Raw genomic sequence first — 19305 nt, 5'->3', positions numbered from 1 at the left:
GTTTTAAATTTTGGAATTGGTTTGACTGATTATCTGTTTTGTTTGTTTAGACAAAAGTGATACAAACCTAGTTGATACCAACCAGAAAACTGATTATTTTGAGAACAGTAAGTTTTATTGTAATTTTATATGAAATACCATAATGTACACATAATTATAGATAAATTGAAACCATATTTTATCTTTAGTGTTGACTACTAGTCCTGCAGCTCTTAGAAGAGAGACGTTTGACATCATTCCGTGTAAGTTTACTTGCTAACTTTTGATGAATTTTCATTTGTCATAGTATTATGGCAATAAAACCAAAGTTTTAATATATATTCTTTGTTCGAGTATCAATTATTATTCTTTGAAGTTTTTAAAAATTTATTTCTATTCTTTTTCTCAGGTTCTCAATTTAGAGTTGATGAAACAGTTGAAAAAATTTGTGGTAATATTGGTGAGGGTGAGTAAAATTTGACTAAAGTTATTGTTATTTTCTTTAGAGATTTGTTAGCAAGTTTGAATTAAATGTATTTTTTGTCTTTTATTAGAAGTATTGGACATTAATGTTTCTCTATTAGAAGAGAAACATTTGACGTTAATGTAGGTAATTCGTTTTTAATTTTTAGCTATTATAAAATTATTTTTTCTTGTATGTTGTTTTTACATTCTACTAACACTAAGAGTATATTCTAAGACAGGTCTGTTTCTCACTCTCTAGTTTATTCAATTCAACTCAGCTGGTTTTGTCTTTAAAACTAGTTTTAAGACAAAAGCAGATCTTATTCACAAATTCATTCTCTCTCGTTTCGAGTTTGATTGGAATCAACTAGTTAAAGGGAACAGCAAATATCCCAAATCCACATCCGCCAGGGTGTTTCAGATATAAATCTTCAACAAAAAGCTTAGTACTATTTAGTTCACAATTTGTTAATTTCACTATCTGAAGATACACTATTTATTGTAATTTGATCTATCTTTTAAACATTTTCTCAATTAGTTTTGAAGTTAATATATTTTAATTTCATTTGGAACACTTGCTGGATTGTAAAAACAGTTCTGACTGATTTATAGGGCACAAGTAGCCTGGGAAGTCGCCTTCCCTTCTATGATTTTTGGTGTTATGATCTTTGAGAGATTGTGACATGTCTTACATTGACTAATATTCGCTATAAAAGATAATAATTTAAAGGTAAGATAAGGTAGGCTATTCTAAGGTGGAAAGGGTGGGTTTCATGCCGATTTCCGATTTTAGCAATTTTTTCAATGTTGTTTGATTCATCTTTTTTTTTTTTATCAAAGAGACCTCTACCAGTTTTTATTAAATGTTTCAAAGGTTAGATAAGACTGTTCTTTATTCGGTGTTTAGGGGGGGGGGGGGTTAGCCAGGGAAACGTTTCATTCCATTATTTTTAATGTTATATAAACTAAAAATACAAGAGATAAATTGACTCTGTCAAAGGATTGTTATACCTATGATAGAGAGAAACATATTATTTTGTGTAAACATTTATTTTTTACCATTAAAACTATCGCTGGAGAAGTCTGCTTTCATCATTGTGATGGATTATGTGGTTCTTTACTGTTTAAACATCCGGCCTTAGTGAACCAGAAAGATGTTACTTTGCACCTTGACAATTCCAGACTCCACATATCCAAAATGATCAATTGTAGTATTGAGTTTTCCTGTCTGTCTTCTTTTTTCTCATTATTATCTTTTTTATCCCAGTATTATTCTGTATCGGATTACTACTTTTTAAGTCTCTTGATCATTTTCTAAAATAAAAGAATTTCAAGGCATATGGAGAGGTAAAATCAGCAATAAAAGGTTCCAATAATAGAAAAAATCAACATTTTTAGTATTTGGAATTTACAAGATGCTCGAACATTGATCAAAACTAAACTCCAAGGAGAATAAATACTTTGTGTTTTAAGTGTATTATGTAATTTACATTTTTATCTAAATTCAGACAGAACTTTTTTACATTCATAAAAGCCATTTTGTGCTAGTAAGGTGATCTTTTTCTAACAAATAGCTATTAGTTGGAATAATCTGTCTTATTTGGCTCTATATGACAGATAATGCCAGTATGTTTATAGATACTTAGCACTACATGAATTTATATATTTGAAGGACATTCATTGATTTATACAATATCTCTTATTAAGATTTCATTTACTTAAACATCATCAAGGCTAAGTTTTGCATTCTTTATGTTATTTATTTCTTGAATGAAGCATTACTTGTAGTAAAAGGGTAATACAAGCTGACCTATGGGGAAATTTCTCTCGAAACTAGGTTTTTATCATATTTTAATAAAGCAAGGATTTACAGGTTCTAGGCCAGCTAGTAATTGGTTTCTTAATGTGCATACTGTCTAAGGCTACCTAGCATAGATTTCTTTCTCAAAGGCATAGGATCCTATTCTGTTCCTCTCCTCCAATTTTGTATGAAATATTTCTTAGTTATATGATTACTTAAAAATAACCCATATAAAAAGTTGAATAAGTAATACAGGTAATAATGAGACCTCATTTAACAACTATAAGTAATGAGATTGTATTAGTGATGAAAAATCGTTCTACCTTTGAATTGATATTAGTTTTTTTATTGTGTTCCACAATTTTCCATCTACATTTTGAAAAACACTTTACTCAGTATTGTATTTTTACCATGTTTGAAATTGGTAGTTTAACTACTCCTTTATGTCCATCTTTCTATCTTTCCTCCTATATAATACAATCATCATGTTAAACTAACATTCTCTTACCTCCCCTCCCCACCCAAATAAATTCCAACACTTTTTCACAAAGAAAAAGAGATGTTAAGTACATTATAGTATTTCAATTTGGTTTTAATACATTTACTGAACTCAATAACTCATTGGAAACACAATATTTGTAATGTTTTGTAAAGTTTTTCCCTAAAAATCAAAATTCATTCTAAAACATTATAGCTGAAAGTATTTAAAGTAAACTACCCGTTTAACTTCTTCAATCTCTGGATCAGTATTTTGTTGTTTAGTATACTTTATTTTTGCTAATAATGTTCTGAATTTGATTTTTTCAAGAGTGGGAGAAACTAGTTATTTTTCAAATAATAATTTAGAAAAAAACCTTTTCTCTGCAATTTTTAGGAGATTTATGGGACATATGTTCCAATAAAATTTTGGTTCTTAAATAATTTTAAATTAACGGTAGCATCTTGTACAATTTTTGGTGTGGCTACACAGCAGATTTTATGTAAAAATCTCATTAGAACTTAACCATCATTTTGTTCATCGGTTCAGTATTTTATCTGCAAAAAGAATTTATCCAACAAAAATAATATATGAAATGTTTTAGTTTCAGGTGCTAATATGTCTGTAGTCGACGATGACCTTCAGAGTACCGGTAACAGTAAGTTAATTTTTGATAATTTAGTAAAATCATTGATGCCTCTAAATGATTCTTTCAGCCTATTTCTCTATTTGTTTGGTATTAAGTTTAATACTTGCGAATCTTCATATTTCATTATCATTTTAAGGATATCCTTTGTAATAGTATATTTATTAAAATCCAATAATTTTTGTATGTGGTTTTACTAGCTTATATTGTCACTTAAATTTCAATAGCTTTCTATATTGCTTAAGAACAATATTTATTTTAATCTATAATTTGTTTTCTTTGGTGGCAAGTGTATTCAATAATGAAAAGATTATACACTGCATCGTGTTTTATTGATGACCATTTTTCTTCTTAAAGAATTGTTTAGCTCATTATAACTTATACAGCTTAGTTCTGATAATTTTTTTTTTTTTATTAATATTTAGTGTGCTATTAAATATTCTGTAGTTTATTTATGCTTTGTTTTGATTTTGAAAGCTTATACATTCAATGGACTTTGTCCTCATTAAGCTTTCTTCTTATTTTAAAATGGACATTCAATATGTGGTTGTTCTCATGGTGCTTTTGGCTTTTAAATTATAGTGGTGCGTATGTATATCAATAAAAATATTTTTATATAAGATTTATTAACATTTTACTTATGAAATATGATTTAATTGTTGATTGTTGAAATATGTAAGTACAAGTTTGGAAAATTTATTGTTATTATTATTACATTATTGTGGTATTAATTGAATTTAAAATTCATAAAGATTATGAACTGAACCATAATCAAATGTTTATATTTTAGGATGTAGATCATATAATTATCTTTTTGTATCTTTTAATTATGAATACCTTCTCTAACTTTGTATACTTATATTCCATATAGTTATATATTTTTTTATGTATGTATTATATCTATGTATATTGTTTAAACTAGTGTGATTAATTAGTGAATTTACTTTAAATGTTTCATTACATTTTTTTTTTTGTTTTTAATTTTCTTTACCTGCTCTTAAATTTTTTTGTAAGCAATAAAGGAGCAATGAAGAAATTAAAGTATCATTTTCTTTAATTGAACATCTATATTATTGGGGTAAGTGAGATTATAAGTAATTTATTACTGGAGTGAGAAAAAATTCTATTTCAATTCAATTATAGTAGGACTGAGCAATTTATAGTGCATGACTTGATTATTATATTTTAGGATGAGAACCTATTCCATTTTGTTATTTGTTTCTCTGCTAAGACTTTTCCCAACTTATCAGAACTATTGCATCCACAGTCAATATTGTTCTAATAAGTGCTGTTAATATTTTTGAAATATGGCTTAAAGACCTATTTTGTCAACATTATAACATTAACAATGTTATTACAAGCTATTGAAAGCTTGGAATTAGTAGATTATATGAGTTTAATTATATTTAAAGGTTTATTCAATTTGCACTGTTTGGGGTCCATGATGCGAACCATGCCAAACATTGCAAAATCGGTCACACCAGCATATGATATGGTATACTGTTTCATCCCCAGTGGTACAGAATCTGCAAGAGGTGATCCTGTAAGCTTATGGTTAAATATCTGTTTATTAAGTGTACAGTAACCTGTGTAGATCTCAGTGATTTTCCATAGCAAGCCCCTGTCCAGTTGAAGCAATATTTTACTTTGGCCGCCACAGGTTTTGTCCATGGGAAGCTGAAAATGTAGCTATCTTTTATCTAGCCGCTGGGGTAATAGGAGTGATTTTGGTTCCATTCCTCTCTTCTGTGATGATGTCATAAATGACCTCTTCATCTGCCATTTAGTTTATTAAAATCCTATGTGTTAGACATTTGTGTTTGTCTGCAGTTAGCATCAGTTTTTTGGAATTCTGGTAGTGTAATATTTTTCTTAAGTGCAATGCTCTTGAAATTTTCCTGAATATCAAAATAATTTTATATTTTGATGTATTTAGCAAACTGTGACAGTATTAATAATGATGAATATGCAGGTATAAACGAGTGATTAAGAGAGATTATTTCTTTCTCATCTAAAGCCTTCAGATGCTAAATTAAGGTTTCATACATTATGGAGTTCTTGCGAAAGCAATCTGAATATTTTGAATATAACGTATGGTTAATAAGTTGGAGCAAGAATCTCTTATTAATTAATAATATAGTTTGTAGAAAGAAAATGAAAGGATGATAAAAACTGAAATCATAAATTTAATAACTTTTAGAGAAAAAAACACTAGATTTTTTTTTAAACAGTTTAATTTTTATTAATTGGAATAAAGTTGTTAAAAACAAAAATCGTGCCATTACATAGACCTGATGTTTTTTCTTGCTGAGTAAATTATTTTTTTGATTTAATATTATATGTCAAAATTATGTTTAAAATTTTATCTTTAATGTAGAACTAAAATTAACTGCTGAAAAATTTTACACTGCTCTGAATCATTTTTATATTATTCTTTATTATACAGCTTTTATTTGATTTTTTTTCTTTTTCAGAAGAAAACCTGTCTTTTGCTAAGTCTGAAGTATCTGTTTTAAGACAAAACACTTTTAATTTAGATAAACCTAGTAAGTTAAATTTTATTTCAATCCTTTTCATTCAAAAGAGACTTGTTGATTTTTTAAATATTTATGTGTTTGCATTCGGGGCATTCGGTCATAAAATTTAGTAATTGACTGAATGAAAACTTTGCAATGGTAAAAGTTTGTTATTTTAATGTTTTACTTTCAAACAGGAGTTAATCTCAAAATCATTCCCTTAAGAAAACAAACTTCCCTGAGATTCCTTTCATAAATTATGAAATCAATCCTTAGAAAAGACAGCTGCAAAAACCTCAATTCATAAAAATGTTTTCTTATCATTTGAGACATCATGATTAAGATGTAAAGAAAAAATACTAGAGATAAATGTATGTATTGTTTTTTAATTAATTCAATTAATAAGAAAATAATTAATGATCTAATAAGTGATACAGTTAATAGATATAACATAAGTAATACAGATAAATTAATAAAAGATAATTGAATATGGCCAATGCTGATGACATTGATATTGTTGGGAGATTCAAAGTTGCAGTAGAAAGAAAAAGGCTTCCTTGCCTATTATCAAATATGGCTATGAAGTTAAGACTTGTTGAGCTTTGTTAGCTCTAAAACCTAATACATGATTGCTTTTCGAGCTAGAGGTGCCAAAGAAGATAATATCCAAGTCAGTCCCTCCTCTTTTGAATGATTTGAGGTTATATCCAGGAAATAGCTCAATTTCAAGAACCACAAAAACAAGATTTTATAAGACTCTGATTTGACCTGTGGTTACTTACCACTCAGTGAAAATGGAGAATGTGTGTGAACTGAGTGGTATACTTTTTGCTAAATGAGGCTGACGTTATGTAGTCAAGTTATTCAGCTATGCTGAATAGACTATGTCGCAAGGATAGGCCTCCTTGGAACATAAAAAAAAAACATATTGGCGAAGAAATGTAAGGCATCAGATCTAGAGGCTAGTAGATGGTGTTAAGAAAGATTTGAAGACCCTGGTTGCTGTTCGGAATTGGAGGACAGCTGCACCAATTAAACTAGTAGAAGCTGCTTGAGGAGGCTAAGACCCAATGATGGGTTATTATGTCAATTGATTTAAAAATAAGTGACAAAGGTATATGTATCATTGATAGTGATTATAAGAAATGTCCTCTGTACAATTACTAGAGCAATCTAGGACCAGAGCCTTAATATATGGAGAAGAACAAACAACAGTGAACTACTTTCAGAGACTGGTCAGTCTATATCTCATGGTATGATGAAGGCATGAAGGCTAGGAGGTTAAGATTGGCGGGACATGTGACAACTTTTTGAAAATAAAGTACTGTGTGGAATATGTGGATTGATGAAGGATCACTAAACAAGTGGCTACACAATTCTAAATTGAAGGAACTTCTCCTAGTAAATATAACTGAGGTTACAGCATCATAGCACATTAAAGAAATCAGTGCAGGATTCTAATGGGAGTCTTGGGCCAGTGGAAGAAAAGAAAAACAAATTTAACAAATGGGGTAGTAATGGCCAAATTGCTAAAACTACAATTAGTACTAATTCGATGGGTAAAGACGTGTTTGGATAATAATTGGTAGTATTGGCATCAAACCTTTCGGTTTTTAAGTCATTTATTTATTTTTAGTACTTAGGTTAATCTTTTATGTTGTTCCTTTAATTTTAATGCTTATTTATCCTGTGATGCTTCAATTTATGAATGAAGGTATTATTTTCCGTCATTGTTGCTTAAAATCGTAGACTATGGAACTACAGTTTCCTATATACTGCATAAAGCCATACCTAGTTTCTAGCATACCTAACAAAATGATTATCTGACTCTTTACTTTATCAGTACAAGCATTGGTTGCCAATAAAATATTGAATGATTGTACTATTTTCTGAGTAATGTGTCCAGAAACTATTACTTTAACCACACTTCTGAATTTACCGCATGAAGACTAAAGTTTCTCTCACTTATCATCAATTCTATTTTTGTAAAGCTTTTCCAATGATGTTTAATACTATTTTTCTTAAAACCTTTAGCTATCTATGTTTACCTTATTTTATTTAGTAAATTAGCTTATTGTAAATTATCAATAATCACAGATACAATATTGTTGGAACCCTTAGTAATTTGTTTTATTTTTCAGAAGAAAAATTATTTGATAAAACCGTAACACCTACCACACCTACTGTATTAAGACAAGGCACCTTTAGTATAGAAAAACCAAGTAAGTTAAACATGTTATTGGCTTTTTTTATCTTTTTTTGTAATTTCTATATTCTTTTGCTTCAAGCTTGTTCGTTTTACTTTCTAAACTTTTTCCATGATGTTAATTTTTATTGTCCCATTGAAACCATCATCAAGAATATGAGTTCAGTAATGTGAAATTAGTACTTTTTCTTCTGTCTTGTGATATTTCTTTGGTTAATATCAATCTTTGCTTTCTCACTACTGAAGGTGGAGAAGATTTCTATTCATACAGGAATTTAAAAAAAAAAAAGTTACTTTCACATTTTATGTTTTAGACTTCAAGGAACAAATTTGTGTTTGGGCATTATTACTCAAACTGTTAATCCAATTTGGATAGAATTTTCAGCAGTTATGCAGGTTGGACCCATATCAATTTTCCTACATATTTTCTTTGGTATACCTATATTATTATAACAACTGGTCCGATTTGTCCGAAATTAGGAGGAAAGTTGGGGATTAGTATGTAATTAGTTTAATGTCAATTTCATCAGATTATGCCTATTACTTAAGCATGCCTTAACATATTTTTCTTCATTTACCTATATATCGATCGAAAATGGTTGGTCTATATTTGAGAAAAGTTGAGGAATAATGTTAACTTTATCTAATTTGATTTACTTCTGTTGTTTACTCGTTCCATGGAATTTATTTTCAAATGACTAATCACAAATCTTAAAATATAGATAGTATTTGCATACATAATAGAAATATGTAGAAAAAGGATAATTTCCCCCAAAAAAGAAACTTTCAACAAAGAAAATAAGGAGATAAAAAAGTAGATGGAAATAGTAAGGAAGCTGTACTGACCCATATAATTGGTAGACGTTTTCATTATGCTTTTTGCATTTATTTTGTTATCTGATTTGCTTTGCTTCTGTTACTAAAGTCTCAACAAGTTTCTGTAGTACTTGTTTGTTTATATGACTAATCAAAAAAATATAATTTTATTTATACAAAATGAGAATAACAAACAAAAGATACGTTTAGTTTTGTCAGAAAAAAAAAATTATTTCTATAAAAAGCATTAGGTTTATGCTTTGTAATATCTATTCTAAAGGATGTTAAACAATTTTGATCCACATAGCCATCTAGTAACAAATCCTACAAATTTCTATTTCCGAGAAAATTTAACATTGCATCTCTAATATTATTTCTGAATTCAGCTTCATTGTATGCCTTTCACTGTGAACACGTTAAGCAATCCTTCATCTTAAAGGAAGCTGATTAGTGTTTTTTTTGTTATACTTTACATTAAGAATGTGGATTTGTAGAAAGAAACATTTAGCTGCTAAGGACTATTTTTAGTCATTGTTTTAACTTTTATCCAATTGTTATTTTAAATTTAAAATCATATGTTTCAGACAAAAATACCTTATCCGAAGAAATGCCTGGAATTGTTTGCAAAGAATTAAAGAACACTCCAGTTAAACCATACATTGTAAAGGGAGCAGGTATTTAATTTGATGTTATATTTATTGTTATAATAGCATTTTCTTTATTATTTATTTATTCTATATTTGTTTTTACCACAGCCACTTGTTCACCTGTCAGGACCAGAAGTTCTATTCATCGTTCTGTTGCTTCAGTAAAATCTATCGGCCAGAGGATAGAAAATAAAAGTAAATAAAAAATATTATTATATATATATATAAGTTGGTAAAGATTTTAGCATTATCGTATTGATATTTTACTGCATCTTACTCAGAAAAAATAGGAATAATTTTAAGCTGTTTCTATGATATTATTTTATAAATCTTCATGAAAATTGAGAGGGTGTCTGGATAGGAGGAAATTATAGATGGGAAGATGCAAGTTCCACGGTACTACTCTAATGTGGCAAATGGGTATCTACTCACATACAAGAACCAAGAAAATGGTTGATTATTGTTGTTGGAAAGAACCTGCCACCAGTAAGAGATCCATATTTATGGTAATTTAGGTTCTGACCTCAAGTGTAAAGAATCTGTTGGGAGTTTGTTGATCTCTTGGGTGAGTTTAGTAACCCCTCTGGTTCATTTAATTCAGTAATAGTAAGGAGGTCAGAACTATTTGTATACCTCTTTTACATTTAAGAAAATAAGAAATATTGCTATTATTTGCAGTGAGTAAGGTTAATATAAGTAATCATTTATTAGCTATGGTTTGTAATAAAATGTTATCAAGAGGCGAAGCCAAAAACTCAGTCTATATGCGCCTGCTAGTTTAACTCATGTTATAACAGACCTTTTATTCATCCTTCTCAGTTACCTTCTATGACTTTCTATTTCAAATATATATAAATAAAACTTATTTTATTTATGTCAACATTTCAGGCCTTTATCAAGGCTGAAAACAAAAGTTTGTTTTTTATAATTTTATTTTTCTCTGAATTAAGTTTGTTATCTCATTTTTGTTTTAACCCTGATCAAGACCTGAAAACTTGGTCGAAATGTCGGCACAAATAAAATAAGTTATACTTGTGCATCATTACTGACCGCACCTCTAACCATCTTCTCTTATTGAATCAACTATAAACTCCTCATGATGTATTATTAAATTGTTTATTTATCTAAATTACTGAAAATAATTATAACAATATTTTTAATTTATTTAATTGAAAGCAGATATATTTATACTTTTGACTTGACCCTGACTATAGGTTATAACACTGTAGAATAATATTTATAATTGAGTACACATTCATATGTCATGTTGGAGTAATGATTCAGAACTCTTAACAATGGCATTATTGTACTTTCTGGAAATTCTTAAGTCAATAATTTGGTAAATAGAGAAGTGAAAGTGGAGTATTACTGATAAACAATTTTATCTGAATATAAATATACTCCTTGGGCGATTCAATCCTTAATGAGAAAGAGAATTGTACAAAAGTTGAAACAATCATAATGTTTTCTGAATACAGAAATGTAGCCTTAGTTCAAGTTTTGGCTTTATTCTTGTTTAGTAGTTTCACAGGTGGTTTAATCTTCTATTGTACTAGTGGCAGCAGTAAACCCTGACCTCTAATAACTGATTACTAAACCTGTCTAGTTATTTTAAAAAAGTGTTGCTATAGAACAACTCTATTAATTTTTCCAAATGTTAGTTGAATTAATAAATTATTTTGATTTAGAGATGACTCTTTAACCAATTGAAATCAAATCTCACAGTTTCAGATTGGTTATTTGGTTAAGTATAGTATAGTTAATTATTTAAATTTATCATTTAATGTAATTTTTCAAAGATTCCTTTTTTTTTATTGCTCTGAATTATGGTTAATCTTTATGTTTCTAGGAACTGCCCAAAGTGAAAGAAGGCCATCCAGTAGAGGTTCAAAAACACAAAAGAATTTTTCTCTCAATATGGTAATTACTAATATTATTTACAGTATTTTTTATAAATCATTGAAAGGGACAGAGTCTGGAACAGATCATGGGATCGTAAAACTTCAACAAAACAGTATAAGTAATGTGAGTAAAGAAATAAGAGAAAATAAGACTGCTTATGTTCTGTTATTGTAATCTAAGAAAATTAAAAATTGATAAAAAATGATCTAAACATTTGCGGAAAAAGAAAAATTCCCAAATTAAAAATTCATAATTATCGCTTTTAAAATAATGGTGCCTGAATTTGGGCTTTAAAGAATGAATGTCTAAACTCCTATTAAAAAAAAAAAATCAGGGATGAAACTAAGCTAACCATACATACCTATACAAATCCTGTAGACATATGGGGAGAGGAAGGGTTAAGGAATTCTCTCTCACTTCTTCCTGTATGCCATGAAATATCAATGTTAATCTTAACTAGTTGATTCGTAGATTGAAATTTATATGAGAGGATTATGTTATGGCTCATGTGGGTCCAAATCCTAGTTTGCAGGGAGGTCATTGGACGTGTGTGGACAGTGATTGGTTGTATCATCATTTAAACTTATTCACTATTAAATTTGTTCACTAAGCCTTTTCTTTCTTACTTTTTATGTTTATTGAGTAATGTTATTTACATAACATATATTCAACATTTCTCCTGCAAGATCTACACATTATTTTCATGATTCGGTAGCTTTGATAATCCTTGTCCATTAAAATTTTCTGTAGTCAAAATTATCAGCCTGAATTTCAGGCCTTCATCAGGGTTAAGAACTAAAACAAGATTACAGCCATAATGATTAAATGGAATTACAGAAAAACAAGAAGCATAATTAGATAACATGATATTATTGAAGAAAATGCAAAGTGTAATATTATAAAAATATTGAAACTGTATATAATAATACAAAGGGAAAATAGTAATATTAAAATTAAAAAAGAAAATAATTGCAGATTTGAAACTCAACCAAATAAACAAAATTGGAGATTATTTAAAATTGAAGTAATATAAAGAAAAACGATGGTAGATTGCTGTATGACCATGTGTATCAATAAATGTAATATGGTCCGGGTGTGGTCAAATTAAACTCAAATAGTAATATTATGTACTATTTTTATTTGAGCCAACGTTTCCCCCCACGTTGCAGGGCTTCGTCAGGGCTTAAAAAGGCTTAACATAAGTAAAAGAAGTAAATGGAAAATTACCAGGGTATACAGTGAAACATAAAAATTAAATAAGAAAAATTAAAGGTTATAAACAATAAATGAAAACGGTAATAATAACAGATAAAGAGAAGATACATTAAAGAAAGTACAAATTAAGAGATAAAAAGGAATAAGAATAAAAATGAAAATGAAAATGAACGAGACAGAATTCATACCTGTTTTGATAGACGGAAGTCAAAGTCAGTGTGACTTAGTACTCCAACTTTGACTTCTGTCATCCACTTTATTTGCTATGTTCACCATATCTAATACTGTTATTTATATTACTAACTTCCAATTTTGTACATCCATTTATATAGTTGATTCTCATAGCTATATTTTCTTTTTTCATTCTTAATTTTAATATAACTATTTTCTCTGTATATTATATACAGTTTCAATATTCTTATAATATTTCTCTATGCATTTTCTTCAGTACTTCTTAGTACCTATATTATCTGTTATCTTGTTTTTGTTATTGAAGGTTTGAAATTCTGATAGAAACTTTGGCGCTATAAATAAGTTTTTAGGTATTTTTGTTTTTCATTGACCTCAATCCTAAATTCTACTTTTGGAGGACCCAACAGTCTGAAAGGTCCAACCCCAAAAGAAAGATTTTTGAATATGATAAGAAAATGCTTTTAATGTTAACTCACCAAATGAAAAATATGTTTTTCCCTGAATAAGCAAAATTTAATTTTCCATTTATCATGTACTAATGCATTTGCATGTGGCTCTCACTGCACCATTTTTGCTGAGAAATGCATCTTGAATGAAATTGTTTGTATTTTATTCCCCCTTGTACTAATTAAGTTTTGACTCATAGTATTTGTATTAGCTTTTAGAGCAATATATTTTTATAAATTAATTATTTATTTAAAATTTCATATTAACTTGTAATTCAATGTAATTTATATTCATTTGCAGGTATCCGCTACTCCAACGAGGATACATAAAACGTCTGTTAAAGGTAATCGTATATTTTTACTGAACTAATATTTTTTTATATACTCAGATATAATATATACTTATGAAAATAGAGTAATATAGCTTTTCTAGAAAACCAGGCACGGTTTCAAATAACCCCTTGAGCTAGAAAAAAATATTTTTTATTTTTTCCCTTCCCATTATACAAATTTGCCATTATTGTTAAATCTTTTAGGACTAATAAAATTTTGAATGTCAGCAGAATATGCATACATTATTATATATGTTTTTAAGTACTATATATGTTAGCCAGACCCGCCCTGCCAAGACCCCCGGGAGCAATGGTCCTATATCACTTTTGAAATATTAGCTTAAAAGAGGAAAGAGGAGAATTTAAGATAGTTTTATCGAGGAATATTTAAAAAGTGCCTGAAATTGAAAAATGGCATGAAACCCTCCACTCCTGCCCTCCGTGGTAGCCTTACTTATCTGACTTTTCAGATAGGCATACTATTTATCTTGCATGAAGCACTTAAACATTAAAGTTGTTAATTAGTTTTATTTTAATATTTTAGGAGGAAGAATAGAAAAAAAAATAACGCCTAGCAAATTACCAAATTTTAAAGCTATTCACTTGCGTGAATTCTCTAAAATGGAATCCATAGTAGAACACACTAAAAGGAAGGCAGAAAGAACAAAGGCTCTTTTGACACCTGTTAAGCTAAATTCCATTGCTGAAACTAAACCTAAAGGAGCGTCTTTAGTTATAAGTCGTATACCTGTAAAATTTGGTTTGCCAACGACTGCTGTAGAACCAAAATCAACATCATTTACTCCTAACAGAGGGAAGCTCAGTGTAACTACTGACACTCAGAAAAATGCAAATATAAGAAAGAGTTGTGTGCCGGATGTCAAAGATAAATTGAAGTTCATAGATTCACCTATGACAAAAGTAAAAAGAAAGACTGTATCTGGTGCAGTTAAAGATATTACCAATAAAATTGCTTCTAATCCTAAAAAGAGAGTTGAAAATGTTAAGAATATTGTAACCAGTAAAATGCATCCCTTTTCTGTGTAAGTACTTTACATCGTTTTATTTATTTTTTTATCTAATATTATATATTTAATATAAAATTATCTAAAATACACTTAGTGCTTAAAAGAAAAAAGTAAATAGGTTACCATTTTTTGGAAGTTTAATAAATTGTTTTGTTTTATGATGTTGAAAATATTTAGAATTCATTTTAAATCACTTGAAACATCTAAGGGGTAGTTTATTAAAATCGCTAACTACCGAAATGGTTGAATGTGGAGGCTAAGTTATAGTAAATCAATATAAGTAATGATATATCTTATCATCAAATGGAAATTTGTTCTATCTATCAATAGCGATTATTTATATATTATCTTTTAACTTGTTTGAGTCTGGTCATTATTATTCAATTAAAATTAATTATACATAATTAAGTCCCAACACTCTTTATTAATACTTCAAATGACCAACCCTTCAGCTTACCGGGCAATCTTATAATATAAATATAACCATAAATTTACAGTCTCACATCACATCTAACTATTGAAAATTTAAAGACCATTCTGTCTAAGTTTAACATAATTAGTAAAATTAACCTATTTATGCCACTATTTCATTTAAATAGAAATACTTTTAATTCCAAATAATCTAAACACTGATATCACTCACTTAATATAATAGTGTGTCAGAAAGGACTGTTTTTTTGAGCCATGTTCAGGTTCTTTTGGCCAAGCTAAAGATATTCTGTTTCTTCCCTTGTACTTTTCAATATAAGACCATTAGAAGAAATAATTATTGCAGTCACTATTATTCTATCTAGATGATAAAGTGTTTTTAGCTTTAAGGCAAGCTCCTGATATTTTCTTATTTTTTCAACCCTTGTGGTAAGTTGGAGTCATTTGGAATAGTTATTCATTATTATTATTTGTTAATTCTTCTCACAATCCCGGATTCAGAGCTCAGTTGAGAGACATGGTCCAATCACCTACAGATATAAATTTAATCAAACATTTAAAAACTTTTGTATGAGTCTCGATATATCTAAGAGAATCACTTGTTGACCCTCTGTTCCATAATTCCATTACATCTGTTCCTGCCACCATTGACTTTGGGATCAGCACATTTGTCGATATTATAATTGGCATTACCACTACACATTCTATATGGTACAGCTGCTTTAGTTCGACCACCAAAAACTGGTACTCGCAGAGCTTCTCATCCACTCATAGAGCTAATGTTATCATTTGGAACCATAATATCTATAATCTTAGTTTATTTTATTTCCTGTTTATCAGGAGTATGCCTGGTTTTTTATGGTGCTCTGTGTGTCAGTAATAGTAGTTTGTTGTGTGTAGTTGTTAATAATTTGTCCCAATACAACTTAATGTAATTCTTTTCACATATCCTGCTTGGACTATACTAATAATATAGTATCTTTACATCCAATAGATTAAATTTAGGCTGCTAAGGCCTGATGGAAAATTGTTGCCACATTATTACGCCTCTGGAAGTACTCTGTACTCGTTAGCGCTGCACATTCTCCTGTGATATGCTGTTGTGATTACTACACTGTTCAGCATTACCAACATTTGTCGCATATTATAGTGTCCTTTAGAGCATGCCTTCTTTATATCAGATAGCAATAACCTGGTCTTAAATGGCAACTAAAAACCCCTCTGTCTCGGAGAATAGCCTTCCAGATTTCAACCATTCAACTGATCTTCCTACGTCTATGGAGGCTTCTTCAGCTGGCTATAGAATCGCTCATGTTATTATTATTTACTAGCTATTTGCACTTCCAGATTTAGCCGACCAACTTCTATGGTTAAAGATATTTCTACCATTTTAAAAGTACTTAAGACTGATGCAAACATGGGTATATTTGTTTTTTTTATTAGTTAACATTTCACATAAATATTAAGAGGGTCAAAGTAAAAAGTATTTATTGCTCTGTGATCCATTGGTCTTACTATTATATACTTAACTTTAAAATACCATTTGAGTATTAGTTAAATTATTTGTGTAACTATTTTCTTTTCTTTTAATTTGATTTTATATCTTTCATAATTGATTGTGTTATTGTAGGGAAAGAAATCGAGCTAAAGGAAGAGATTTCTTGCAGTCTGTTAGGATGAATAAAAGATTCCAGCTTCAGATGGAGGTTATGAGAAAAGCCAAAGTTTAATTATTCTTTATAAACTACTTATGTTTTTAATCAAGATTGACATTTATATTTCTAATGTTACATTGTGATGTATAGATCTATTTTAATATCCTAATCTATAATTAATTATGAATTTAGATGATTCATCCATATTTGTCTCAAAATTTTTGTATAAATTATTTTTAAAAAAACAAACAACTAAAAGTGCTAACTTTTGCATAATTTAAATAGAGAGATTCCATATAAACAACAAGCCAATAGAATTATGAATTTATTTAATAAATCAGGGGGAAAAAAGACTTTCTCTATGATGGTATTCTTCACTTCAAGAAATTTTAACACTTTAGATCTCAATTATATAGATTTTCTTCAATAATTGATGAATATTATTTATCACATGTTTACAACCACAACCCTCATTGAAATACTTGAAAAGTACTTAAGGAATATGGTATTTAAGTGTTAAATTCTTTAAAAGCTTTTAATTTATACTTAATATTTTTAATCTCTGTACATAATATTTAATCATAATTTTTGAACTATAAAATCATGTTCATATTTTATTTTTGAAATTATTTATGTATATTGAAAACAATAGACTTCTATTGGAATTTCTTATTAAAACTTGATTATATATTTTATATACTTGTCTTCATTAATTATTTCTATCCAGTGTTAGCAACTATGGTAGGAGTTTAATTGTATTGTGTGTCTGGTAACCTAGAAAAATCAGGAAATCCATGAAAAGAAAATGAAAAAATTAGTGTGGTTAGATAATTCGACAAAGAAACAATAAAAATTTGTTTAAAATATTTAAGCTTTTGTGGAATAGTTTGGTTATATAGTTGATGAGAGTTGTTATGTCATAATGGCCTTTCTAAATCCAGAATTGTCTGGTCCCATTTGTGTGCTTTCAGAATATCAACAGTTGAACCTTTCCTATCTTGACATGAAAAGGCTTAAAGCCCATAAAAAAATATATATTTCTGATGTTGTTGTTGTCTGGGGCTTAAGGGCGTAAAACCCTGAGGTCATCAACGCCCATTATTTCTGATGTGGGGTAATCATAAGCTACTAATTATTAAAAATTATATACTCAAAGTTTGAATTTGAGGATCGTTTTTTTTTTTTTACAAATAATAATATACGTAAATATCTTGATTTATGTTGGTCCCATCCACCTTCTTTCAGAAACATTAGATATTCCACCTAAGGTGGGCAGCTAAGTAACTAGCATGGTAATGAGAATTTGAAGAGCTTGCTTTCCCCAATTAGATTGGCAGATATTTTTGTAACAAGAATTATAAATGTACTCATCTGAAAATTACTTTTTTATTTTTTACTTATTTATTATTTTTTTTATTAATACTTTTACTTTTTTACGTTGTAAGCTGAATATTTAACTATAGGTTAGTGGCAATAAAAAAAATACAATTTTGCTGAGCGTAGGCAATGTTTCTCATACGAAAATATTGGCAAGTACATAGGAATGAGAAACTTCCTAATAACTTGTTCATATACCAGCTGTATTTAAAATAATTATTTTCAATTCTAAAAGCAGTGTACTAGGACTTTTTATTTTTACGAGGTTTTCTCTTATGAATTTCTAGTTTACAGAGAAGTATTTACCGAAACCGAATTCATTATAGGCAGTTTTAGTGATAATTGAGGGTTTTGACCATAAAAAGTGAATTTTATGAAGCACATATAGTCGAGTGCTATAACATACACCACCATTATGGCTCCAAAGGATCACAATTAATTGTAATTATCTAGAATACTCAATTGTTGAATATGTAGGTTTTAATAAATGAACTAAAATGAGGGAGTTAATATCAAGTTTTCCTCTCATTAATAAAATGTGATTTATTCAATTTATAACTTTATAATAACAATCTTTTTAAATAAGAATGACAATAAAAAAAATAAAATATTTACATAAAATATAATTAACCATGTTTTACATTCTGAATACACAAATTTGAGTGGTTTTAAAGCATGGATGTCTTATAAATTCATTCTCTTGTAACGTAAGTTCAAATTTATAATGTAATAAATTAGACAAATATTTATTTATTTATTCTGAAATATCTATAGGATTACAGAATATCTGCCTAATTCATTAATCATAGGTGGGTATCACTAAAAACTCATCCAAGATAAGTTCATTACATTAATACATACACACAAATTATATCAGAGTAATTATTAAACCAATTCATTAGCCAAAATAATGTAATCATATCCCAATAACTTGTAACACAATTAAGATAAATCAAGAATTACTTGTAGATTATGGCACAAAGACAAAGTATTAGCAGCGTAAAATTGTATCACTTTATAAAAAAAAAGGATATTAAGCATGCTAAATTCATGGATAGAATATTTTTTTTTTCTCAATAATTTTGTCTATTTATGAAGTAATTCAATAGGCAATGGTTATAAAAATACTGAAAATGGATCTTAACATTATGTTATTTTTTAGCACAATAATTTAA

The 19305-nt window shown here is 28.6% G+C and overlaps 1 protein-coding gene across 4 annotated transcripts in view; it reads left to right on the top strand.

The window, feature by feature from the left end:
• The window catches only part of Mink (Mitotic spindle and nuclear protein), a 20441-nt gene extending 2822 nt beyond the window's left edge, over positions 1–17619 (top strand). For 2 of the 4 annotated variants that reach the window (XM_014436253.2, XM_014436255.2), the window contains 12 exons: positions 51–107; positions 189–242; positions 389–445; positions 3328–3381; positions 5844–5915; positions 8027–8107; positions 9492–9581; positions 9663–9749; positions 11404–11474; positions 13611–13653; positions 14186–14684; positions 16729–17619. In XM_014436253.2, coding sequence (XP_014291739.1) covers positions 51–107; positions 189–242; positions 389–445; positions 3328–3381; positions 5844–5915; positions 8027–8107; positions 9492–9581; positions 9663–9749; positions 11404–11474; positions 13611–13653; positions 14186–14684; positions 16729–16828 — 1265 coding nt within the window. In that variant the 3' untranslated portion in view covers positions 16829–17619. The remainder of the gene's footprint in view (positions 1–50; positions 108–188; positions 243–388; positions 446–3327; positions 3382–5843; positions 5916–8026; positions 8108–9491; positions 9582–9662; positions 9750–11403; positions 11475–13610; positions 13654–14185; positions 14685–16728) is intronic. The other 2 variants (XM_014436254.2, XM_014436256.3) reach the window with 2 other exon arrangements.
• The last annotated feature ends 1686 nt before the right edge of the window (positions 17620–19305 follow it).

Source organism: Halyomorpha halys, unplaced genomic scaffold (genome assembly GCF_000696795.3).
Source record: "Halyomorpha halys isolate HHAL.00 unplaced genomic scaffold, Hhal_1.1 Scaffold1847.1, whole genome shotgun sequence".
Taxonomy (NCBI): Eukaryota; Metazoa; Arthropoda; class Insecta; order Hemiptera; family Pentatomidae; genus Halyomorpha; species Halyomorpha halys.
The sequence above is the reverse complement of the archived record's forward strand: the minus strand, read 5'-3'. Positions and strand labels throughout refer to the sequence as shown.